At 35.1% G+C, this 25928-nt stretch overlaps 1 protein-coding gene across 6 annotated transcripts in view; it reads left to right on the top strand.

Annotated features, from left to right (window-relative positions):
• RFX3 (regulatory factor X3) overlaps window positions 1–25928 on the top strand; it is a 141133-nt gene that overhangs the window by 104143 nt on the left and 11062 nt on the right. For 4 of the 6 annotated variants that reach the window (XM_074569763.1, XM_074569759.1, XM_074569760.1 and 1 more), the window contains 10 exons: window positions 272–346; window positions 5052–5233; window positions 5813–5932; window positions 16164–16285; window positions 17516–17628; window positions 18432–18547; window positions 19043–19197; window positions 23569–23666; window positions 23974–24123; window positions 25620–25828. In XM_074569763.1, the coding sequence (XP_074425864.1) occupies window positions 272–346; window positions 5052–5233; window positions 5813–5932; window positions 16164–16285; window positions 17516–17628; window positions 18432–18547; window positions 19043–19197; window positions 23569–23666; window positions 23974–24123; window positions 25620–25828 (1340 nt within the window). The remainder of the gene's footprint in view (window positions 1–271; window positions 347–5051; window positions 5234–5812; window positions 5933–16163; window positions 16286–17515; window positions 17629–18431; window positions 18548–19042; window positions 19198–23568; window positions 23667–23973; window positions 24124–25619; window positions 25829–25928) is intronic. The other 2 variants (XM_074569762.1, XM_074569761.1) reach the window with 1 other exon arrangement.

Genomic DNA, 25928 nt, shown 5'->3' with positions numbered 1-25928 from the left:
TTTAATTTCCTGAGCAGGTTGGAAGGTAAAATGGACTTAAAGGCTGTGATCCTGCAATATAAATGCAAGCAAAAATGCCCTTCTGACCTGATTGGGGAGTTTTCTATTCACTGGGACTCTGAAATGAGGCCTTTTAGTAGAAACATATGCCCTAGCCAGAAATAAAGCAGGCATTTCTATTGATCTGTAAGCAATCTGTCAAAACTTCTCTGATCAGGCTTTTTTACTATCTCGTCTTGAGTCCTTTTTTTTTAATGACATCTATTATCAGATTGAAATGGCGATTGAGACACTGCAAAAGTCTGATGGTCTGTCTACTCACAGAAGCTCTCTTCTCAACAGCCATGTAAGTTGTCTCTTCTTCACATACGCTCTCTCTTGCTTGTTCTGCATGCTTAGCCTGCCTCTAAATGTTTGTTTTATTTTATTACTACTTTTTGTTCTTAATCTTCTCATCTTAGTTGCTTGTAATCTTCTACTACATCTCCCATGGCTTTATTTTGTCAGATGAAATGTCTTTATGGTATATTGCAGAGTGTTGCCTGTTTCCTATGCCCTACACCTGTGTTACGATAAGTTAACACATTTTACTGTCTTGAGGATTATAGTGGAAATGTCAAGATAAAGTACAAATAATTCTGAGGCTTCTGAAATTTTAAATGAAGTTGTATACAAAGAAAGGTCTGTGTACCCTATATTAATTTGGGGGCATGTGAAGAGGAAGAGAAGAAACAAACAGCATGCTTAAATGTCTTTAGATTATTTCTAGGTGTTTCTTAATTTATTCTGAATAATTACTAACTTAAGAATCCTAAAGATCCTTATGATGAGCTGGAAAAAAAAAAAGAAAGCATTATCTTAATTTGAAGTACACTAAAATGTCTTATTGGTTTGCCTTTTGCTGTGTTGTTACTCTGCAAATCTTACAGTTAAGAACTTTCCATGCACAAAGCTAAAAGATATTTGTCTAAAAACATGGTCTCCAAATATAGTGATAAATCCATTATCTGTAACTTTAAAATAAAGGAAAAAGGCCCAGAGTTAATTTTAAACTTATTGTATAAATAATATTGTTGCTTTGTAAGTTGCTAGTCTTTCTTGAAATTTTTTTTTTTCTGTTGGTATTTGTTTTTGTATTTTGCATTTTTGCCATGATGATCAGTTTGTATTCATCTTACCTTTTTTTTTTCTTCTCAGCTTTACTAATTATATAAATTCAAATTCCTTTATTGTTTTACTGAAGAAATTTTTAAATTTGGTTTGTGGTCTTAATTTAAGAATATGGTGGTAGAGGCTGTTCCTCAGGAATCGAATTAAAAATCTGTTTTAACAGGTTTGGGTTTAGGTTTTGAATTTTTTCTGTTGTGTATGATTATGTCAAAGTCAAAACTAGAATAGTTTTATGGAAATCTTAAGCAAACTTTTTTTTCTTTAGAAAATACCAGAATTGAATGACAAAAATCATATTACAAAAAGTTGTACAAAATGTTATACAGCAATACACCTTGGATGTTTATGAAATAATTGTTTTGAAGATAAGACAGTATCAAAATGATTATTTAAGTCATAATAGATAGTATTAGATAATATCAGAATTATTATTTAAAAATAATTTTTAAAGGAACAATAACTTTTTTTGGCAAAGTGTCAGAAATTTATGTTAAGACTTGAAGTGTTGGTACGTTGTGTCCTATTATGAAGTCCAGAATCTTGGTATAAAACCAAGAAGAATTACAAGACAAGCTGCTGTGCCCCAGTAAACTATGTTCTACTCATTCCTGGTGCTGTGCACTGTTCACAGTGTGTTCCTAACAATGAGATTTGCATCAACTGTTAAGTGTTATCATGATATTTCTTTCTTGACTGTGAAGGTGTTTTCAAAACTACTCTGATAGGGATATATCTTTGTGGGGAAAAAAAAATAAATCTTCGTGCATATTTTTGTGGCAGTCAGTCTTTCCTAGACTTGGTCATTTTGGACGAAGGTAACGATCTAGATCAAACTTACTGAATGTTTTGCCCATTTTTAAAGCAGTGCTTATTCTCTTTAAACTCAAGTAAGGACAGTATGGAGGAAGTTTAAGTGTCGATTTAGCCTTTGTCTCTTTAAACTGTTCTTGATTTTGACATGTAATGGTTTGGTTTGGCATTTATTAAAATAATTGTGCTTAACAGATTTTAAAACAGAATTCTATATTGTGTGTTTAATTCACTTTGCAGATGATGTATTAATTTGTGGGAAAATACTAGCACTGGGATTGGGACTTTAGCCCTGTGATACCTCCATGAGGTTTTCTGGGATTTTTTTTTCTTTTTTGCTTAAATTCACATGTGCTCATTTTAGGGAGTTTGTCATTTCTCCTCTGTTTTTTTTTCTTTCCTGATTTATTTCTGTGTGAGGTTGACTTAATTAATTGATAGTTGAATGCTTTATAAACATTGCAGATTGATTGGAGTCACAGTCAATTTAACACGTCTAACTCTGGAAACATTTCAAACCTTTACACATCTTACACATACAATATGGTCAGTACTACGAATTAAAAAGGCAGGATTCAAACCTGAATAGCTTAGTTTTAGAATTATATTTCATCTCAGTAGGAAAAAAAAAAAAAGTTGTTCACAATAGTTTTATAATGTTTTGAGATAATTTTGCTTTTAAAATCATATATTAACTACACTTTTTCTTCCAGACAGTAATCTAGCAAGTAATGACTTCAAGCCTTTGCTACTAAGTAACTCCACCCACGAGCAAAAGTTCTTATATTGCATTTATCTTTTGATATGGGTTTTTTTGGTGTTCAATAATGCAAGTTATGATTGAAGTAACATCTGTTAGAAATTCACATAATTAATGAAGTGCACTTGGAGTGATTCATAATAGGTTAGAAGCCATCTTGAGGAAAATATCTTTAATGTTACATACAGAACTTAATTGGAAAGTAATTATTTTTTGTTTGTCAGTCTTTTGGGATTGACAAAGTTTTTCCCCTTGGGGAAAACAGAAATACTACACATTCCTTATCTCTTCTGATTACATTACAGATTTAATAATACATGACAAATGTTATGTAAATGTCTATAATATAAATATAGATGTAATAATAGATTTTAAATAGAGATAAAATGCAACAATTCAAAGATATAATTACCTTTGTTTCTAAGCCCAGACAGGCTTATGTCAGGTTATTAGCAAAACAAGTATAATACATGCAGATAAAAGTTAATGTTTACAATTATACTTTTTCTTCAGCTTTATTTCAAAATGACAGATCGCTATTTAGAAGCACTTGTGAATGTTAAGATTTTAAAAATAATGATATGATAACTGATATAAAGATGATGAACTGTACTTTTTCATTTTGTCTATTTGAAATGCAAAAATGACCTGCATACTTCGCTAAAAATTTTATGTCTTGGAAGCATTTACGTCTTCTGTATATTTTTCTATAGCTTATGTCTAAGAAACACGGAAAAATTATGGGTATGATTTCAATAAAAAGCAAATATGGAAATGGTGTTTTAATGTTCTAGAGTAAATTTTGTAGTAACGTGTTTGTATTGGTGAATTTTCACTGTAACTAAAACACAGCTTTAAATTTAATATATGTTATCACCTGTACTTTAGTACCTAATAGTTTTGTGATAAAGAAAAGGCCAGGACCAAAACATTTTATGGCTATTGCACACTAAAGTTCTTTGCATGATAAGTTATACTGAACATTGATGGAACAGAATTTGTGCACTGCTCTAACAGAAAATAATTCTGCAAAGGAATAAGTAACACATAGACCATGTATATCTTTTATTGTCGCTTAATACTTTGTGTTTTGGTTATACTAGTTACTGCTTTGCTGGACTAAATTAAAAATTATTACACATTTGTGTGAATATCTAGCTCATCAGAGTAAACGCTTGTGGAGGTCTTGAAGTCAGTGTCCTCAGTTTGCATTTTCACTGGATAATCAAATTAAATCCTGAGTTTGGTAAGGTATCTTTAGCCTAGCAAGCTTGAATATTGACACTGTACTGCTTTGGAACAAATACTTAGGAAAACAGAGAACAAAATTCAAACAGAAAATGAAATTTGTGAGTCCTTCAAGCTGTACTTAAAGGACAATTACAGGGAACTGAAACTATGACTGGGGAATGATAAGGAAAATGTTAGCATATCAAAAAACTAAAACAGTGGAATTTAAATGCATCCTCAACCTATATTATTTTTGATCGACTTTGTCATTCTCCTATACTGTTAAATCTAGGGTTATTAAATTGTCCATTTTATTTTTTTATATATTAATGACAGCTAGAGGTGTTTCATGAGTGTGCACTACTTGGGAAGTCCAATGATGTTACATAAAAAGTCTTTTCTTGCATGGGTCTAAAATTACCTACCTTCCACAATTACGTGAAAAGATTAACGCTTTTCCAGGAATCTTGTTCTGTTCCTCCTGGAAGTCAAAGGCAAACAAGCTACAACTGAAGGGCACTGTGCCTGTAATGCTTTATAGATGTACCAGTTATATTTGATGTTTTCTAGGCTGCTTTTTGACTTACATGCAACAGCTTTTTTCTTTTGTGTATCTGAGAGTAAAAAATATCTTGTGGTTTTTAACATTAGGCAAAGAAAAACAGTATAATATTCCAGGTTGACAAGTACATTAACTTAATTGTGTTAACCCAAGGAGTTTGTTTTCTGCAATTTGTGTTAATTACATTCATGATTACTTTATTTCTTTGCAGTACTAACAGTTTGTCTCCAAAGCATAGATACCTTTATCAAGTATTGGTGTGTGGTACTGAATCAAAAATATTGTAAGAAGTGGACACTTATCTGAGGTCACAAGTGCAATGAGTTCTGCTATTTCCTGGTAATTCAGAAGATCCTAAAGCACTATGGTATAGCTAGTATTTAAGGAATCTCTGAAGAAGGAAGTAATTGTTTAATAGACCTGAAGAGTGGTTTCAGAACTGTCATAAGTTAATGTTTTATGGCTAAGATATTTTTTAATATAGTAATAATTTTTTTTTCTATTTTGTATGTGATATAGCTTCAATGGCTTTTAGACAACTATGAAACTGCAGAAGGAGTGAGCCTTCCAAGAAGTACCCTTTACAACCATTACTTACGCCATTGTCAGGAACACAAGTTGGATCCAGTCAATGCCGCCTCCTTTGGAAAACTCATACGGTCAATCTTCATGGGATTACGGACCAGAAGACTTGGAACTAGGTTTGTGTTAATGAAATACTGAACTATAATAGAAAATACAAGTGATAATTATGAGTAAGAAACTTGTCTCCTAGTCAAAAAGTAAGTAAAACCTGTATTTAAATATTACAGTGGTTTTCTGTCAGTTCTGTCTCTTAATGTTAAATGTTTTTATGCTTTTCCAGGTGTTATTATACTTTTACTTCTGTTTTTGACTGTGTGTCTACATTGTGATAAATACACTGCAAATTTTTATCAGTACAAATAAAACATAGCTTGTTGTTTGGAAATTATTAAGAATTGTGTTTCTCTGTAACATAAGTTATGGAGAAACTTATCCACAGATAAGTTGTGTTTATTTGCATTTTATTTCTATTACTCAAGTGGATTACAAGTTAAAATGCTGGATAATACTTGTTTAAGAGAGTAAATTAATTTCCCAAAGGTGTTAAAATGACAGCCATGTAAAACAGGTATGACAGGAGAGTCAGGCCTGATTCATCGGTATTATTTTCCAGTCAGCATAAATTGTAAAGTAAGTGTAATGTGGATGCATAAAACTAGTGTTAGTGTTCTTTTAATTCTTGCTCTTTCATGAAGGGGGAACTCCAAATATCATTACTATGGGATTCGCGTCAAGCCAGACTCTCCTCTTAATCGATTACAAGAGGACATGCAATATATGGCTATGAGACAACAGCCCATGCAGCAGAAACAGAGGTAAAGTGTGAAATGAACACAAGTACTTACTGATATTTCTAGTTCATAAAGCTTTTACTCTTCTTTACATGGAAAAGTTGAAATTCAGTGCAACTTTTGTTCAGCTTCTTTGGTGTGAAAAATAAAAGTTTGCTAGATAGCCAGTTGACATCACTGAAGTTAGGTATCAGTCAACATGAAAGAATAGTTACCTGGAAATTGTCATAAATTTGCAAAAAGTAGTAACAATAAAGGAAGATATGATATGAACAGATTGATCTTAACCATCTTGAGTTCTTATCCCATGAGCTGAAGAAAAGCGGTAAGAGCTTGAATTTCAAATTTTGCTGTTTATTTTCATTACTGCATTATTTTATGTATAAGATGCTTGTAAGAGACCTTATGATTAAGTTCAGCTTGGTGTTTATTTCCTCTTCCCATGAAGAATTAATGTGACCGTAACAGTTTGCCTGTAAGTCGATTTAAGTATTTTCCCTCAGCATCTTGTTCCCGATGAGTCCCGAAAGCTCAGAAGTATTTGAAAGTAGTGGCACAGTGACCACAAAGGGCTATGCTGGTGATGAAAGAATGTGTGAATATGCATACGAAAAACTACCTTGAACAGAAAATTTTAGGAAAAAAATGGAAATCAGTACATTTCTTCAAAATTAATTTTTATTTGGCTGATGTCACTAGCCTCCCATATTACCTTAAAATGAAATGTCTAAGAGGTGTAAATTCATGAAACTCATAGGTGGAACAGCAGCATATCAAGCAAGACATTTTTAGAGCTATTACCCCTAAAAAATCCAATTGAATGAACAGTTTGGTATATTTTACTAAGCATACTTTGTGGCCTTGGACACAACTGGGATATGGAGAAAACAGCTTCAAACTTTAACTTCAAACAGAGGTATTACTTTAATCTGAAGTTATTTTATTGCCTCTTCCAGAAGTAGTTACAGCATTAAATGCATATTCATCGTAAGATATGGGGGACTGGAACTGAGGATGGGGACTGGGATAATGAGGTGCCCCCTACTGTAGGAGAAGATCAGATTCAAGACCAGCTGAGCAACCTGAAGGTGCACAGATCCATGGGACCTCATGAGATGCATCCGCAGGTCCTGAGGGAACTAGCCGATGAAGTTGCTAAGCCACTGTCCATCATACTTGAGAAGTCATGGCACTCTGGTGAAGTTCCTGCTGACTGGAAAAGGGGAAACGTAATCCCCATTTTTGAAGAGGGAAAAGAGGAAGACCTGGGGAACTACTTGCCCGTCAGTCTCACCTCTGTGCCCAGCAAGATCATGGAGCAGAACCTCCTGGGATCTATACTAAAGCACATGTAAAATAAGCAGGTGATTGGTGACTGCCAGCGTGGCTTCACTAAAGGCAAATCATGTCTGACAAATTTGGTGGCCTTCTGACTGACAAATTTGGTGGTCTTGGTGAATTACAGCATTGGTGGATAAGGGAAAATCACCTGACATCATCTACCTGGCCTTGTGCAAAGCATTTGACACTGTCCTGTACGACGTCCTTGTCTCTAAATTGGAGAGACATGGATTTGATGGGTGGACTGCTGTGTAGATAAGAAATTGGCTGGATGGTCACACTAAAAGAGTTGTGGTCCAACGGCTCAATGCCCAAGCAAAGACGAGTGATGAGTGGCGTTCGTCAGGGGTAGGTACGGGGATCAGTGCTGTTTAACATCTTTGTCAACAGCATGGACAGTGGGGATTGAGTGAATCCTCAGCAAGTTTGATGACAACACCAAGCTGTGTGTTGCATTCAACATGCTGGAGGGAAGGGATGCCATCCAGAGGGACCTGGACAGGCTTGAGGAGTGGACCTGTGTGAACCTAATGAAATTCAACAAGGCCAAGTGCAAGGTCCTGCATGTGGGTCCGGGCAGTCCCAAGCCTAAATACAGGTTGGGTGGAGAATGGCTTGAGAGCAGCCCTGAGGAGAAGGACTTGGGGGTGTTGCGTGATGAGAAGCTCAACATGACCCGTCAATGTGCACTCCCAGCCCACAAAGCCAACCAAATCCTGGGCTGCATCAAAAGAAGTGTGGCCAGCAGGTTGAGGGAGGTGATTTCTACCCCTATACACTGCTCTGGTGAGACTCCATCTGGAGTACTGCATCCAGGTCTGGAGTCCTCAGCACAAGAAGGACATGGACCTGTTGAAGTGAGTCCAGTGGAGGGCCACGAAGATGAGCAGAGGGCTCGAGCACGCTTCCTGTGAGGACAGGCTGAGAGAATTGGGGTTCAGCCTGGAGAAGAGAAGGCTCTGGGGAGACCTTATAGTGGCCTTCCAGTATCTGAAGAGGGCCTTACAGGAAAGATGGAGAGGGACTCTTTGTCAGGCAGTATAGCAATAGGATGAGGGGTAACAGTTTTAAACTGAAAGAGGATAGATTTAGACTGTATGTTATGAAGAAATTTTTCACTATCATGGTGGTGAGACACTGGAACAGGTTGCCCAGAGAAGTTGTGGATGCCCCATCCTGGGAATTGTTCAAGACCGGTCTGGATGGGGTTTTGAGTAACTTGGTCTAGTGGGAGGTGTCCCTGCCCATGGCAGGGGGGTTGGAACTCGATCATATTTGAGGTCCCTTCCAACCCAAACCATTCTATGATTCTATGATACATAATCTTAAGTATCTTGTACTGGGCATAACAATGGAAGCATGAAATGTCTCCCAATATGAGCATGTTGGAAATTCTTGTTACAAAACTCATCGCAGGGTTCTATGGTAAGAAAAAGTGATAGACATTTACAAAGTCCTCAAGCAAGTTAATTTTACCCACTCAAGCTCACCCATGCATGCACACACAAGCACACTCCCATTCATACTCAATTCATACAAATCTTAAGCTGTGCTGTGAGAATCTGTAAAGATGTTGATGAAGGATGGGAACTACAAGGCATTGGATAATTATGCTGAGTAGGTAGCTGCTACATGAAAAATACCGTGCTGTAGTAGAAAAGTTGGGTATCTATTATCTTAATTTCAGGCTAGCAGTAAGACAGAGGAGAATAGGAAAAGAAGTGGAAGCCTCTATCACCCATCTGCAATACTGACTGGAGAAAAGACCACCATGTTGTTATATCTTAATAAGAACGAAGTTCTTTGTTATTAAATCCTTAAAAGCAGCTGTCCCAGTATACCTTCCTAGATGAGGCTTTATCTCTTTGCACAGGAACTTGCATTACTTACTTTCCTGTCTTTTAAGACAAAAGACAGGCTGATCACTTTGTACTCCTAAAATCTTGTGATGTCCTGTTAGGTACCCTAGAAATGGAAGCATTGTTCACATAGTACTACTGGTGTACTATTTATACAGTATAAAGTAGTTCTGAGGATCTTTGTTCATCCCTGTCCTGGTTTGAGATAGAACAAAACCAATTTTCTTTTTAGTAATTTTACTTTTCAGTTAAGTCTCTTCTAACTGGATGCATATACTGAAATTAACAGCATGTTCTTCAGACAGTGTCTGCTTCCAGAGTGATGAGGCCTGATGTTTGTATTAATGCCACAGAATGGCATGCAGAGAGGCTCTTGCTTATACTTATTGCTATAACAACCAAGGTCAGCTAACTTCGTTATGTTACCCCGACCCAAGTCAGAGGGTCTGAAGTGGAAGAGCCTAAAGGGGTCCCAGCTGTAGGGAGGAGCGGACAGGACAGGTGACCCAAAACTGACCAATGGGGTATTCCATCCCATCTGCATCATGCGCAGTATAAAAGCTGAGAGATCCAAGGGGTCACCCTCTTTTCTTCAGTGGCCAGCATCAAGGAGGACTCTGTCTGCTCTTGTGCCTCTGATCCCGATCTGTGTGTTCCTGAATCTGTTTTCCATCTGCTGCTGAGTCCAGTCTGTGATTTTTCCCAGTGCCTGCCAGCAACGTGATCACCATCCTGGGAGCACAACATTGGTTTTAAATATGTTTGCATATATTTCATTATTTTCTTATTAATATTACATTTTTTCTTTTTATTGTTCATATTTTGTTAAAGCTGTTTTAGTTTTTTTCCAACCCATAAATTTCTCTCACTTACTCTCCCTTCCTTCCTTCTGGAAAGGAAGACTGACTAATAGAGAGCATCTGTCATTCATTTAGTGTCCAGCCCAACCTAAACCTCGACAATCCCTTAGTTTAGGGTACACAGATCTCAGTAAAATAGGTAGTGTCTTTCCAAAATCCCAGCATCCCAAAGAAATAAAATGCAGAGATCAAGGAGCTAATCAGACTTTGACAGTTGCACAGTGGAATATGTATATTGTCTCTGCTTTGCATACCATCAAACATGCTAGCAATACTGACTAGGATATAGAAATTTTCAGAATGAAGGTGTTTATCTAACAAAATACAGGAAATTTTCATTGAAAAATGGAAACTCATGAGCTGCTGTTACTTTAAGTTATTTATACATAGTTACTAAACCAGAAAACTGCAAAATTTTCTAATTGAAACAGGAATTTTTAAAGCCAAGTGTGATGACTCCAGAACATTTTTTGCCTCATTGCAATATGATGATTATGATAGTCGTTTTAGAAGAAGATTTAACAAATATATTAAATTCTTCCGCAATCTAGCCTGTTTACTTCATTACAGCTAGTGCGCAGCAACCATGAGCTTTGCTCCATTCTCCTCTCTTTGTAGCCTTACTTTTTAATTTTAGAGTAGTCTTTACTAGTACAATGTCAAGCATTATTCCAACTTCTTGAAATAAAAATGTCTATATTTTGCTGGATTAATTTTAATGGAAACTGAGATATGCTTGTGTTTTGTAGCCCTCAGAAGCTAGGGTTGGGGGGAAAAAGGAAATGCTAAATATAAAAATGGCATGGCTTACAACTTTCAGTGCACAATTTAAAAAATGAACTTGTATTTTTGAAATAAGATTTCTTCCACATTTACAGAACATGCTTAGTATCTAATGTCAATGTTTGATATGTCTGTATGTATTTTTATCATAGTTACACTAGTGTAATCAAGAATTTTAGCAGGATATATTAAGAGATAACTAAAGGACTGAAAATTATAATTTGCATGATTAGGGTAATGTGGCTCTTTCTCCAGCTTTATTACTATTTCTCATTTTTGTCCTTTAGATCAGTGGTAAATTGCAGTCAATATGCTTTGTCTGTGTAGTTATAACGATTCTACCACCTCTATCAGACACGTCTAATTGGATAAACGTTTCCTGTCCTTTATGGAAAGACTGTAGAGTGAATGTGTGCTACAGATCACTTTTTCTTCTTTCCTGTTCTTAATTTGAGGGTCGTGCATCTTTTCTATTTGCATAACTTGAGTATCCCAAAGTGCTCTTGTATGTTCCTCTTCAGAGTTTGCTCTGGGCTTGAATTCAAGGGTCTGAGATTTAGCAGACATAAATTTCAGATGGAAGGTAACGCTGTTAGTGGTTTAGCCTTGGTTGTGATCAGCGTGAGCTATAGGAGTACTCTTTCTTTGTTCCAGTAAGAATTAAAAACAAAGCAACTGCAGATCACAGTCCTATCATCCATCTGAGACAGTGGTTTGGGAACTGAAGAAATGCAGTTAACGACTAGTTTTGGCTGGAAGATAATAGCTAACACTGTGCCTTTCAGCTGGACCTGCTGTATGGCTCAGATTTGCAATGGAAGGCTTGGCTTTCCTGTGTCATTCTGCTCCTAGATGTTTTCCAGGGCAGAAAAAAACAGGATTATTTAAATGGCTGTATTATCCATCAGTGCTGGATCAAACACAGGCCTGACTAACAGTGAATGGATATTAGCCAAAGGCTGTTAGGTAAAAATAAAGTACTATTCAACCTATGTATTATGCCAAATATATTTGCATAGTTTTAAAGTGGCACTAAAACTTGCCACTTTAAAGTACAATCTTAGTGTGAAATCTCTTTTCCATAGGCGTTCATTGTCAGACTACTTATGGGAAACGTATCAGAGATACAATTCCTAAAGTTAAGTTCCATTTTTAGCCAGTTTTTATTTAGCTCTTCCTGAGTAGAAGCTTGTGGCTCATAAGCTGTATTATCTTTATTGCTTAGTCTAGGGAAATTGATATGGGTATGCTTGCCTTTTCTTTGGGGCATTCATGGCAATGTATGTTTTAAATTCTGTTTCCAGAAGTAAACCTCCAGATTTCCAAGTTAATTTCAAATATATATTGCAGTTCTTACAGTTATACCTTTTTGCTTTCATTTATGGAAGCTGAACATTCAGCTTTTTTTTTTTTTTTAATGAATACAATAACTATATTGTCATCTGCTGTACATTATAACATTCAGCTAACACATATATTATTGTTCTAACCGGGAATCATTAATCACTGCTTCCTATAGATGTTGTTTACCCTGTGTTTTCATTTTATGTAGAAAATAGTCTGTATTTTTCTACTCTTCTCTTCCCTGTATTCTCATGTTTCCTGGATATACTGTTCAAACATTACTTTAAACCAAGCCATTGTGGGTCCAAAGTGTCAACTACTTAGAGATCTTTTTAAAAGCAGCTTAAAAAGGCTTTTATTTATGGACAACAGAGAAATTATGCATTTTTATAGTGATATTATTTTTGAAGACAGAGAGCATGGTATCATAGCCCAACAAATACTGACATCTGCAAAACTGGGCTACAAGTTCGATAAGACATAATATCGTAAAATGGTAATAAGAGATCTTATATGATAAACTACTAAACAACTTACTAATGGAGCCATTCAGAAAAAAAAAACAGTCTTTTTCTTGAACAAGCGTAGACATTTTCTGTATAATATGGTTATGATACTGAGGTGGTCGTGGCTTAAAAAACTGTGAAGTACTTTTTAGGCTTTGAGATTAGGCATATGTCAACAATGCATATTGGACTGAGGACAGATGTTTTTAAAGCACACACATGAAATCTGCATTCCTTAAATTTCGTTAGTTTTACTATGTTTTATTTCAGATAACCATCCTTTTATTGAAATATAGCCTCCAGATTATTTTTGAAATATAGCCTCCACATAAGCCTCCAGTTCACGATGTATGACAACAGTATACTTGGAAGAGCTTTTATTTTATTCAAACACTAGAAAGCAACTAGTACAAACTTGATCTACACACCAAAACTGTCTGATAGCATCCAAATGCTTCTCAGGTATTTCTTTGTTACTTGCAGGTTTTGCATCTTCAATAATTTTTTAAAGTATTTGAGTTTCTTCCATTTTCCTATAGTTAACAGCTTTAGTACGTGTTGCCTGTGGTGTTGCAAGCTGTTTGGATCAATTTTTGCTTTCTGCTAATTTTAAAAGCTGATTTTTTTCCCCTAGTAGCATCAATGTCAACATTTTATTTGCATATAGTAGTAAAATGCTTTTGCATACTTTACACTTTGTTATGCATAAGGTAACCATTTTGTTACATGATTTGGTACATTAACTTACTTCTCACAGACATCAGTGAACTCCTGGTGATAAATCGTAATAACAGATTTAAAATAAAAATAAAATGGAAGCGAATCCTTAGAGCTTAGTTCTGTTTCTTTCTAGAGCCCCTACGTTTTGTTTTTAGCAAGCCAGAAGGATAGAAACCTTAGTTTTTTAACAAAAAGAGAGAATATTACAAATTGCATAAGAGCATGAGTTGGATTTTTCAGAAAAAAAGTGAATTCTAAGACTTAGAGTAAAATACAAATAGTGGCAGCATCGCAACAGTACAAGCAAACAACAAAATCTGCAGAAAATTTAACTGAAAAAATTATCTCTTTTTTGTCTGACTTGCGACTTAGTCAATCCGTTTTGGGTCCTCATGGTTTTGATAGTTTTCAGCTTGTTTCATTTCCCTACCAAATTTCATATGTGCATTTCAAACCAAGCAGGCATTCCGCTTTCTGCTTTATCTTATTAATGAATATGCGGCTGTTTGCTGCACATGAATTTTAGTCAGGAAGTTACTAATCCGTTCTGCAGTGAGAGAGGAAGTTTCTGTTAATGAAGTTGGCATAGTTGTACTACGGCAGTCAATGAAGTTGTATTCTAAATTAACTGCAAAGTGAGACCAGCATACCATTCAGTGTCATTTTTGAATTACCTGATTCCATGTTCTGGTTTCAGTGTTGTTGTGTTTTTTTATTTTCATAGCTTTGCACAAATTGAGAAAATGTGTGTTGTTAACTAAAGACTCTGCAAACTTTTACTGTGTTTATGCTAACCTATATAAAATTCAAATGGTGTCCTTTCGGGGTCAAGTATAATTCGAAAGCTGTAATATTCACGTAAGGTCAGTTATTGTTTTCTGCTCCCAGTCTAAGGTATAGGTTAATAGTGATTAAAATAGGGAAATAGAGTAAAAGTCTGGATAATTTTAGAAAATACGACTCTTACCAGTTAGGAAATGTTAACTATTTCTTTCATGCACCAAAAATGGCTCAAATATAACTAGGGAATTCAGGAGAGCTGTTTGGTGCCTAAACCACAAAAGGCAGCAGATCTAAAATGGTTAACCACTGTCTGCTTATGTTTCATCTGAAGCTCGTGAAAAATAGTTTTGTTCCTTTTTTTCGCTATTTACTTTCATTTTGTAAGTAATTTTCTAATGCTGTTGAAACTGGTTAACTGCTGTGATGAGTTACCTGTCATAGTGCCAGAATTAAGCATTTTGCCCAGCATATTTTGTATAAAGCACAGTGGAGTAAGTAGGTGGATAATCCTGATTCCTAGCACCAAAGGATTAAGTTGGCTTTTATACTTTAATTAAAACTTTTTTTTACATAACTGAAAACCTCTTAGAGGAGTATTATTTTTATGTCTTCAAACCATTTTGAATCCTATGTCAGGAGCTGAAGGGTCAGTAAAATAATAAATTCTGCAGAAGGTAATGGAACTATCTTAAAGTATAGGTTCAGATTTAGAAATACTTCCAGAAGTTGATCTTCTGCCTGGTATTTGTAATTATAATGTGTAGTGAGAGAGAAGTTAAGAATTCTTCACAGATTAACTGCCTACTGCAGGTAGATTTACCAAGTAATAACAAGCTCATCCAGAAGAGTTCAGTGCTACCATGATACCAGAGATGAAATTTTATTCCTTATTAAAGTTGATTAGAGTTTCACTATCGTCTTCAACAAGTATAGGATTTTACACGGGAGCATTACAGATAGGTGTCTTTTTTCCCAAGCATTGAAATTCGTAAAGTTATAAAACTATTTGTTAATCACGCCAGCAGTCTTTCTGTTGAAGAGTGTACCTCGTGTCTGTCTTCTGCTATTGTATATTTAGATTCATGTCAGGAATGCCTAGAATATTGAATGTATGTTTTTCATGGGAACTTCCTTTTAAAGTAAAATATGAGACAGTGCTGCTTTCTGTTCACTGGAAACAAAATGAAATGTTCCCAACTGATGAAACAGCTTCTCAGAGTAATGCATCAAGAGTGGAATTTCTCATCACATTTCTGAAGTTAGCATGGAGTTTTACAGTCTGCACAACAATTCCAATTTGAGTGGTTGTTAAAATACACCTTCCTTAGCTTCAGGGTTTTTCTTATTTTCTTTTCTAGTGGCTACAATTCTTTTTCAAAAGTGCAAAGCGTCCCAACTTTTTCTCATTGAGACCTGGGAGAGAGTAAATTCTCAGTTGTGTTGGAATTGACAGGCATGATCTTCAGCCTGTCATACTGATTGTCAGGAAAACACTTGACCATCCAAACCAGCATTCCCATTTTATCATTGTGATTTTTGCCCTTTATAAAAGGTTCTGAGAATTGACTTGTGAAGATTCTGTGCTTCCAAGTAGCTTTCTCAGGCGTTCTATGCTTATGAGAGAAATTTGTTGGATTTGAAAAGTCTTCCACTATCCTCAGACAGTAATGTTGTTTTTTCTTAAAGTTAATGAAACGTTATTTTTTAGTTAGATCATTATTGGGAAATCAAGCTATTTTGAATGGGAAAGATTTGATTCCTTTTGGTGTAAATTAGCTGGTCTTATGGTATGTTGTTCCTAAGGTAAATTCCACAAGAAATTGGTAATGGTGATGTAATATCACCTTTAGGAATTCTGTAATGCATTGTTGATGCTCTAGCTTCCCTTAGTAATTGTGTCTTCTGTTATTTACAAAATAAATAGAAATGTGTAAATTCTTTTGCTACTTTTCATCAAAATTTATTTTGAGGTGAAGAAACCAGAGCGAATGTAGATGGTATGATCTTATTTATGAACAAATGAACAGAAAGGATGACTTTGTACTTGATATTTTTGTAGGTATAAGCCTATGCAGAAAGTGGATGGAGTTGCAGATGGCTTCACAGGAAGTGGTCAACAGACAGGCACATCTGTTGAACAAACTGTCATTGCCCAAAGCCAGCATCATCAACAGTTTTTAGGTATAAAAACAGGTTTTATACTGCTGTGTAAATAAGATTAACTTCATCATCACTGTGAACATCAAGTCACGCAAGTGCAGGAGTTGCTTCTAAAGTTATCAAGTCCTCTTTAAAATTCTTACTCACAACACAGCAAAAAGGCAGTTCAGTCATGTGTTCTGTGTTGTGAGGTTTATGTAGTATTTAATATGCATCACAGAAGTATAAAAGGAAAAAAATGCAAATTCTGTATTTGTGTGATACATTTAATATTATATAAATCACAGTGTAGTTGCTGTGCAAAGTCATATTAGATATGCATATTGAAATTCTGGCGATTGAAGCTGTTCCCTGCGTGTGTATTACAGTGCGTTTCATGTTATAAAAGGTGGGTGGGGAGGGTGGCGGCGTTGCATTACTATTGTAGATTAGACATCCAGTGTGCTGTTGTATTAGAAGTGGAAAAAGCCAAGTAATTTGAACTAGAACCCCAAAGTTCCTGTTGAGAAATGTCCTGAGTTGTGGATTCATTGATCCAGCTAAGCATTCTCAGTAATGAAAATAAATGGTAATTTAGTTACTTGTTTATGTAGAAAGAATCTTTGGCTGTGTTGTTGCAGATGATGTAGGCTTATTTGGTTAGGATTTTCAAGCACCAAATTCTTTGGCCTAATTTCGCTTTTATTGAAATCCTTGGAAACATAAGCATAGCATTAAAATGTTTTGAATCTTCCTTCAGTCCAGCGTTTTTCCCCTATATTGGCTATCTCTTGGAAACATTTGTGACAAATTGTAAAAGCACTTATTGGCTCTAATTGAAATTCTAGTAAATTTCAAGTAAAAATGTATATTGAGTCTACTAAGCCCCATCATACCTGATTATGTATAAACTCTTCAGTTGAACAAGAAAAAAACTATTCAAGGATTGATCTTTCATACACTGACATAGATATTTTCCTTCATCATATAATATTCTGAAAACGTGTGTGTTAGCTTTTGTATATAGGTGTAGTATGTACCTGACATCTTTTTGATGTCTTCAAAAATAATTTTATATTTCTTTTTGATTAAAAAAGGCAGGCTGAATTTGTTTACAATTTTAACATACAACAGGAATGAAAGACGTCTCTCTTTGAACATTATGACCGTTTGGAATTTATTTCTTTGTGTCATCCTTACATGTTTTCTTAATCATACTGTAACTAGCACTGTTCACAATAGCCCCCTTTCATTATGTTGTCATGGAAACAGATGCATCTCGAGTACTTCCAGAGTTTGGAGAAGTTGAAATATCTTCTCTACCAGATGGTACTACCTTTGAGGACATCAAATCACTGCAGAGTCTTTATCGAGAGCACTGTGAGGTATTTATTATAAACCGTTTATTTTTTAAAGTTCATGACTTCTAGTGAAGGTCAGTACAAGACAGTAATACCAATTATATTGCAGCCATGTTAGTGATATGTGACTCTCCCCCAGGATATTTTGCTTATTTCATTGGAAAGGACATTAGTAAAAAGATTTTTCTGGACGGTCCCCTTTACAGGGGAAGAAACTAATATATGTGAGACACTGAAAGTGAAATGTAGTTATGCGTATGTTTTCAGAATGTTAAAGAAACTAGACTTCAGATTGTACATGCGTTTAGTACATGTACTAAAATATGCTTCGTTTTAGTCATATTAGAAATGTAAATTATGGTAATTTCTTTTTTTACATTGAAAGCTGTAACTTTTTTCTCATTTTAAAGAAACATTGAGACATTTAGGCCACATCTGATATTGAACAATGTCTTTTAAAATTCTTTTTGAAGGTGCTTTCAAACCTATAATGAATTATGAAAATGAATAAAATGGCAGGTTTCCTTTGTGTTTGCAGAAGCATTAAATATTTTCCTTGGGTGAATTCCTCTGATATGTTTGCATAGGCCATGCTCATTTCTGGAGGCTTCCGTGCGTGTGCACTTGGCCTTAATCAAGTCCCTGTGCACACCAGTTTATAGGGATGGATAATTGATGGATATTAAAGGTATTAAAACCAATATTATTAGAGAAATGTACAGTATGCCTTTGTTCCACTACATGAAAAAAGCTATAGATCTAGTTGGAGTTGAGAGTGGGGGGAAGCTGGATAAAATACCATCTGTACTTGCGTTTTATTTTCTCAGGCAATACTGGATGTGGTTGTGAATCTTCAATTCAGCCTGATAGAAAAATTGTGGCAAACTTTCTGGCGCTATTCTCCCTCTGCTCCACCTGATGGCACTACTATTACTGAACCAAGGTCAGTAAATGTTTCTCTTTGTTTACTGCTTCTCAAGATATTATAATACAAGTGTAAAAAAAAATCCTATTGGTTTTTCCTGCAGAGTAATATCTTTTTTTCATATGCTAATTTTTCAAATTAAATTTATGTTGTCTGGCATTTTTGTATAGTCTGGGTGTATGCCAAAGTGCAATCTTGAAACAATTGTGCCATCCATTTTTTTCTTTGCTTGGACAATTACAGTAAAGGTGTCTTTTCCCAGTATTCTATCCAGTTCTTTTAAGCCAAAAGGATCATTTATAGCTCTGCATAATTTACAAGCTGTAGCAGAGCTGTGGAGGCATTTTTAAAATCCCATTTCCATGCGACACAACGTGTAAAGAGGTTCTGTCGGGTGTGGTTGAGACATCTATGACATCTTAAAAAAAATAATACATTTTAACACCCATTGCAGGTTTTTACCTGCTGAAAATGCATTATCATTTATTCATTTGCTACATTTTTTCACACCAGCAATCTGAGTGAAATTGAAAGTCGACTTCCAAAAGCAAAGCTGATTACTCTGTGCAAGAATGAGTCTATTCTGAAATGGATGTGTAACTGTGACCATGTGATGTACCAGGCTTTGGTGGAGATTCTCATTCCTGACGTCCTTAGACCTATTCCTAGTAAGTCGAACACCTGAAACATTTTGTAAGGACTTTTGTGCATGCATGTGTATGGTGGTGGTGGTCTTGTTACCTCACAGGGCAGCTTTAGGAATGTTTGAAAGTTAGGAAAGTATTGTCTATCATTTATCTTTAATTTCATTGTATAGGAAGTTGTGCTGAGAGTTGATGTATGCTTTGTATTTTAAAAGTAACTGAGGATTTTAGTGCAGTTGGAAGATCCAGTTTTCAAGATACATTTTCATATTTAAGGTACTTCTCTCTGTGTGTTATATTTTGAGATAAAAATGTTTTCCTTTTACCTTGGCTCTAGACTACCTGATAGACTTAGACGTTAAGTCCTGTGGCTCTGAGCCAGCATGCACTAATGTCAGTCAGTCCCTCCACTAAATTCAGCATTTTTTAGTTTAAACATATTAATCTTTGATTAATGTGAAAAAAAAAATGCATAAGATCTTTGCAATTCCATTTTTGGACAGTTAGTCTTTTGTTCCTTATCAGTGGCTGCTGAAATCAATTTTAATGACTGTTAAGGCAGTGAAAAATTAACTCGACATTTCTTAGACCAATTTACTATTCTAATCTAATGTTCTTTGTGTCATACATCCTGCATGAGAGAGTCAGTAACTGTCTGGCCACTCAGCCATTACCAGGAGTACAGCTTTCTTTTCAAAGTTAATTTTACTAGAATCTATCGTTGCTCCAGAAGTGTGTTTTTATGGCTATTTTTGTTAGAAAATGAATTTATCTGAAGAAAGTTGAACTCCTTTACAAAACTTTTATTGTCTCGCATATACTGTGCTAAATATTATAAAGAAAGTGCATTAGCAGCCTGCTATAAACCTCGTTACTCCTATATCTTATATCTTTTCCATGAAAAAACAGTAGTCGCTTTATAAAGTTGGATTTTTATTTTTTTTTTTAATTACGGCCTTAAGTAGTTTTGCAGCCAACAAAGCAATTTTGTCATGCTGTGAACACCTCTTCTGCTATAGTGACTCCAGCAGTAATAAGCACATAAAAATACCTGCAGGTACTGCCTTGCAGAAAAGTTTTATTGACTTTGCTTGTCAGTGAAATAAAATTAGGTTTTATTAAATTATGTATCATACTAAAAAAAATTTTGGAACTGGAGGTGTATAAAATCTGAAGGTCGGCTTTTTACAAAGACAGTTTTACCTTGTGTTTAAGGAAAGAGTAAGTTCTTGGAAGAGATTGACATAATTCATCTTTTAATCTGTGCAGCAGAGTAAAGCAAAAATGTTCTCTCAAATATATGCAATTATTGACAACCATTACTTGTATAAATTATTTTGCATTGGTTTGTATTTGATGTTTTATTTTCCTATCTCATGACAATGCAATAGGTAGGATATTAATTTTTGAGTAATATCACAAAACCACAAGCAAATAGGCAATGATAAAAAACCCCACAAATTTAGTTACAGCACTTAATAGGTTAAATTAGAACTCTCTTCCAAAAGCATATTATTTTATGAATAAAAATGTGGTACAGACATGGTTTTTCATCAAACCTGCTTTTTGCCTTGCTTTTCACTTGCTTCTCCTTCACAGGCTGGCAGTCTCTAGAGAAGTTTTTATATGATACCTTCTTAGCTTGTGGTGTCTTCCTGCCGTGTTTCATAAAATGTAGTGGGCATCACCAGTACAGCATTACAAGAAAACAGGACACAATCATTTACTATCAGTAACTACAGGCATCAGATCCTTTTCATGCTATTTCTTTCTTTTTAGAATTACCAGTCATATTTGAATAATTGATACCTACTGTGTTTGACATTCGTGTTTTTGGGATGATTATCAGACTTCTTGATGCAAACACATCATCTGATCCCAGGACAAATTCATCACAGGAGACTTCTGCCTCTATTTTGTGGACAGTCCAGTGATTTTCTGTTCAGAAGTCCCCCACCAAGCTACCTTTGGAAGACTAATGTACTTTCTTATTTTTATCTTTAGGACAAGCTAACTAAATGGCTTTTTCTAGTCAGCTTTCCTGTAATGATGATCCATACAAGTTCTCTCTTCACTGTTAAATATTTAGAATATTATTAGTTTTTTAACTCCTGCTTTTGAATTAATATATCTCCAGCCATTACAACAGACCAAGAGGAAGGCTTAAAGTTGTGTGTAATGGTTGACTGTGACCGTTGGTGGGTGAAGTAGACAAGTTCATCACTTCCTGTGGGAAAACAGGAGTTTATAGGAAACTTTGGACTCTGTAAAGGAAAGGGGGCTGAAAATGCTTCATCAAAGGCACGTTTATGATTTTTTTTCCTGAATAAATGGGAAGATATTGACAGCAGCTGCTCAAAATAGGGAATTATATTGATTTGGAAAGTGCTTGATGTAAGTGTATGATTTTTTTAAGATTTATCTTTTTTCATGCCTAGATTTTTAGTGTTTTTCTTTTAGAAAAGTCTTACTGTGCTACTCAGCTGTGTGATACATATTACTTGACTAGAAAAAAAAATACCATTGAGGAAAAAAATGCTTTATTTTTAACCTCTACGTTAAATTTGTCAGCTAAAATGTTTAGCACCCACAGAATGAATGAAGAACTGCTGTATATAAAACAGCAAAATTCCTTTTCCTAAGAGAAGCAAAATGCTGTCTATTTGAGTCAGGAATAAAGACCATAATTATCTAATGTCTTCGCAATGGACCAGAGCTATTGTGTTTTAGAATGGACTTTTTTCACCTTCACAAGTGACAGAATGGACAACAAACTTGCCTGTGAGGTAGTTTCTATAGGTGGAGAATTTATGCTCATCATGTGATTCTTTGAAAGGTTTTTCTTCTTATTCTACAGTAGCCAGATTAACTGAAAAGAAGGCTTTGAGGATGTAGGAACTTAAGGTTTTGGTAATGGCTACATGTGTACTTAAGGATGGAGTATGAGAAAAATTCTGTATTTAATATGATATCTCCAAAGCTCATTAGAAATTCATAGTTGTTCTATACAATACTGATACCTGATTATCTACTTTAGCGATTTTATTTCTTCAGAACTTAGAATTCCTTTCATTTGCTCCTCTTTCTTCCTAGTTAAAGGCCTTTCTTAAGGAGATCAGCATTACAGTGATGCATATAATTTTGTAATATGTAGTTGGGTGAAAAAGAGTAATAAGCAAATTAGTGGTGAAAAAGTAGTAATATTTTCCGTAAATGTCTTAAGTATCATTCATGTAGTATTTACATTATTCATTTCACTTTGCATTTTCTTATTCTATAGGTAAGAAAATGTGAGTGAACACATAGTTAATTAGTAAGTGCACAGAAGTAATTTACAAAGCAGCGCAAGTGAGCTAGTTGGTTGGTAGAATTGAAGAAAAAAGCTTGTTTTTCATGTGGAAACCTCAAGGGTCGGGGGGGGGGAGAACCTGTTACCATAGAAGGTTCAGGTAATACAGATACTTTGTAAGATGAAATTGTGTTCAGCTAAGCATCTTAATGTGTGGTCAGTGATAGAAGTTACTGATACGGATTCTACTCCTTGTCACTGCAAATTTGAAGATATGAAAAAGATGTCATGAGGAATGCATTTTTTCTTTTAGTAAATTTACTTTGCTAGTAGAAAGCTTTATTAAAAAAGGGATCATCAATAATTCAAGCAGTAAAAGACATTTCTCAAAGACAAGTTCTATCAGCATTAATTTCTTACTCTGCCAGAGTATTCAGCCTTATAGACAAAATCTTGTTTCTTCTCACACGTAAATAAAATACTTTGAAAATAAATATTATTTCCTCTCTGTAGTTTTTTCCTCTTCACTTTTGTAGTTGCGTTCATTCTCTATTAGTCTTTAGAAACCTGTGGGTTTTTTTCTTTTTGTCTCCTCCTTTTTGCAGCCGTTTGAGTGGATGCTATTATGTTGATGAGCAAGTGATAGGTACGGGAAAGCAAGGTTTCTGCTACTCAGGAGATAGGATTTTCTATTTTCCAGGCACACTTCCTTGGGAAAATACTTCCTGTCCTCCTTCTTTGAAAAATTAAAACATGTATTTTGAGTAATGCAGATTGCTGTAAGAGCTTCTTCAATTTTCCTCTTCGACACAACTGCTGCAATTACTGATGTTCTTTTATAGGAGTGCCTGAAACAATACCACTGGTCACAAACTTCTTGAAAGATTGTTAGATGAGGAAGTCAGAACTGCTTATTAAACAAAAACTAAATTAATTATTGCATAAACTGTGTCTGAATGGGGCATTTTGAACCTAGACTGTACTTTTCTTTTAGAAAGTAAAAGCAACAGACCTGAACGTTGAGTACGTAAGTACTGAGAATGCAAAACATTTCAAGACAGGTACATCGCTTTCTTTTCATTCTGTTTTTATTCTTTAATGCACAGGTGCCTTGACCCAAGCCATTCGCAATTTTGCAAAAAGCCTTGAAGGTTGGCTTTCAAATGCCATGAACAATATTCCACAGAGGATGATACAAACCAAGGTAGACAAAACTGTTGCAGTATTATGCTAGCCATGCCAAATTGAGTGGGCAGTAGCATCTAAAAGCAGTATCTTTTTAACTTTAATGCTAAATTTCATGTTTAGCATCACATATCAAATGATGGGTTAGGAAATAATTTAGTTTTGTCAAAAAATAGTAAGGAAGACATTTGATGTGCTACATGGACATAGTTCATGTACAAGAACTCATTAATAAAGAATATTAAAATGAAGGTAAAGCCTCAATCTGTAGAATTAGTCCACAGATAAAGAGCACAATATTTAGAAATAAATTAATTTCTTCATAGGTTGCCGCTGTAAGTGCCTTTGCCCAGACTCTGCGAAGATACACATCTCTTAATCACCTGGCTCAAGCAGCTCGTGCTGTGCTTCAAAATACTTCTCAAATCAACCAGATGCTCAATGATCTTAACCGTGTTGATTTTGCCAATGTTCAGGTAAAATGTAGTTCTAAATAACAGTCTTTTTTTTAAGTGTTATTTCCTCTATGATTTTGAAGTTTATTGTTAGCTGTCATTATTCTATCAAGGAAGTGAAGTGAGAACATTTTGCTGATTCATATATGCAGTGATTCAGTCCAAACATGACAGCTTACACTTCAGAAAAGAGCTCAGAACCATTATCTGTTTCCATTTACCGTCTTGAAGTGCACATAATCTTCCAACTTCTATGCAAATGTACAGCAAATACATTCTTAGAACGGGCACCATAGTAATAGCATAAATGATACCTTAGAATTAGATCTCAGATAGCAACGTAGCTTTGGAGTGTCTCTAAAAGCTATTAAATGCACAACATTGGTTTTAGTAGAGACTGTTTGATTATTTCAAAGATAATACCAGTAGTATACTTCATCTAAGTGCCTGTGCTTACATTTACAAGATCTCCTGAGTAATTGATTAGATCACTACAGATTAGAACTAGTTTCCAGTTAGCTACAGAATCTAAGTTTATATTTTCACTGGGCTTAATTTCTCCATGTTTCTGCTCCTCTGAGGAGAAGTACTCTTTTCTTTTTGCCCATCAGAGTGAAATGCTCCAGATTACTCATAGCCCTGTTTGTCTCTTTTCCTTGTGAAGAGTGCTTTAATGTACATGTTAATAATCTTAACAGAAGTCGGTTAAGAGTACTTGACCAAAGATACAGTATATTAAGTATTGTAATACGTTAACTTGGATATAGAGTCTGTGAATGAAGTGTTAACTTGGCACATGATAGCTAGAGTTTAAAGACATGGCATGCAGTTAGTGAGTCTTCATTTTTGTCTCTTAGTTTCTGAATTGACCAGCTAGCCTTATTTAAACTTGATAACAATGACAAGATTGCTTATTATTGTAGCAGAATTGTGTTTCTCCCGTTGTGTGCTGTTTATGTTGTACTCTAAGTAATGTGCAATCTATTACTGCTTATAGTCAGCAAACAAAACAACCCTTGTTTACATACAGAGCTTTCTGTTATGATATAACAAATTGTCTTTAAGTCTAACTTCTTCAGAACAAAAGGAACCCTGTACTTGATTTCTTGCTACTTCTTTTCTTACTTAACTGTAGTATTTAACTCCATTTAACTGTTCTTCCTGCTTGCCCTGCCTTTAGTTACAGAAAAAATTGACAAGTCCTGAATATTTCAGTAGAAAAATGATGAATAAGGAAAGTAGAAGCCTTTTTTTGAAAATGAATGTGAGAAACAATAACGTACTGGGGTCATTTTCATGTCTTTATTTGATGTCTGCTTGTATATGTTACGCTTTTCCCACCCATTTGCTTTCAACAAAATTATGATAGATGTAAAAATAAAAACTGCTTCTTACTTTGTCTAGTAAGTGGGTTTTGTCCTTTTCCTCTGTTGAATTGCTTAATCTTTGAGGGAGAATTACATTCTGTGCTTTGGCTTATGTATTGTTAATGCAAGAGTTGCCATGTGCTGTAACAGGAGCAGGCTTCCTGGGTGTGCCAGTGTGATGACAACATGGTTCAGAGACTAGAAACAGATTTCAAGATGACTCTTCAACAGCAGAGCACTCTGGAGCAGTGGGCTGCCTGGCTTGATAATGTAATGATGCAAGCATTAAAACCATATGAAGGAAGACCCAGCTTTCCTAAAGCAGCACGGCAATTTCTGTTAAAGTGGTCTTTCTACAGGTAGTATTTAATAGACTTCTAAAGCATTGTAACTATTCTGTTATTTGCTGAATTGTTCACTGTAGTGAAGTTGACAGATGTAATATCAAACCGTGGCTTG

The sequence above is a fragment of the Larus michahellis genome, chromosome Z, assembly GCF_964199755.1.
Source record: "Larus michahellis chromosome Z, bLarMic1.1, whole genome shotgun sequence".
NCBI lineage: Eukaryota > Metazoa > Chordata > Aves > Charadriiformes > Laridae > Larus > Larus michahellis.
This window is presented reverse-complemented; position numbering and strand designations above follow the sequence as displayed.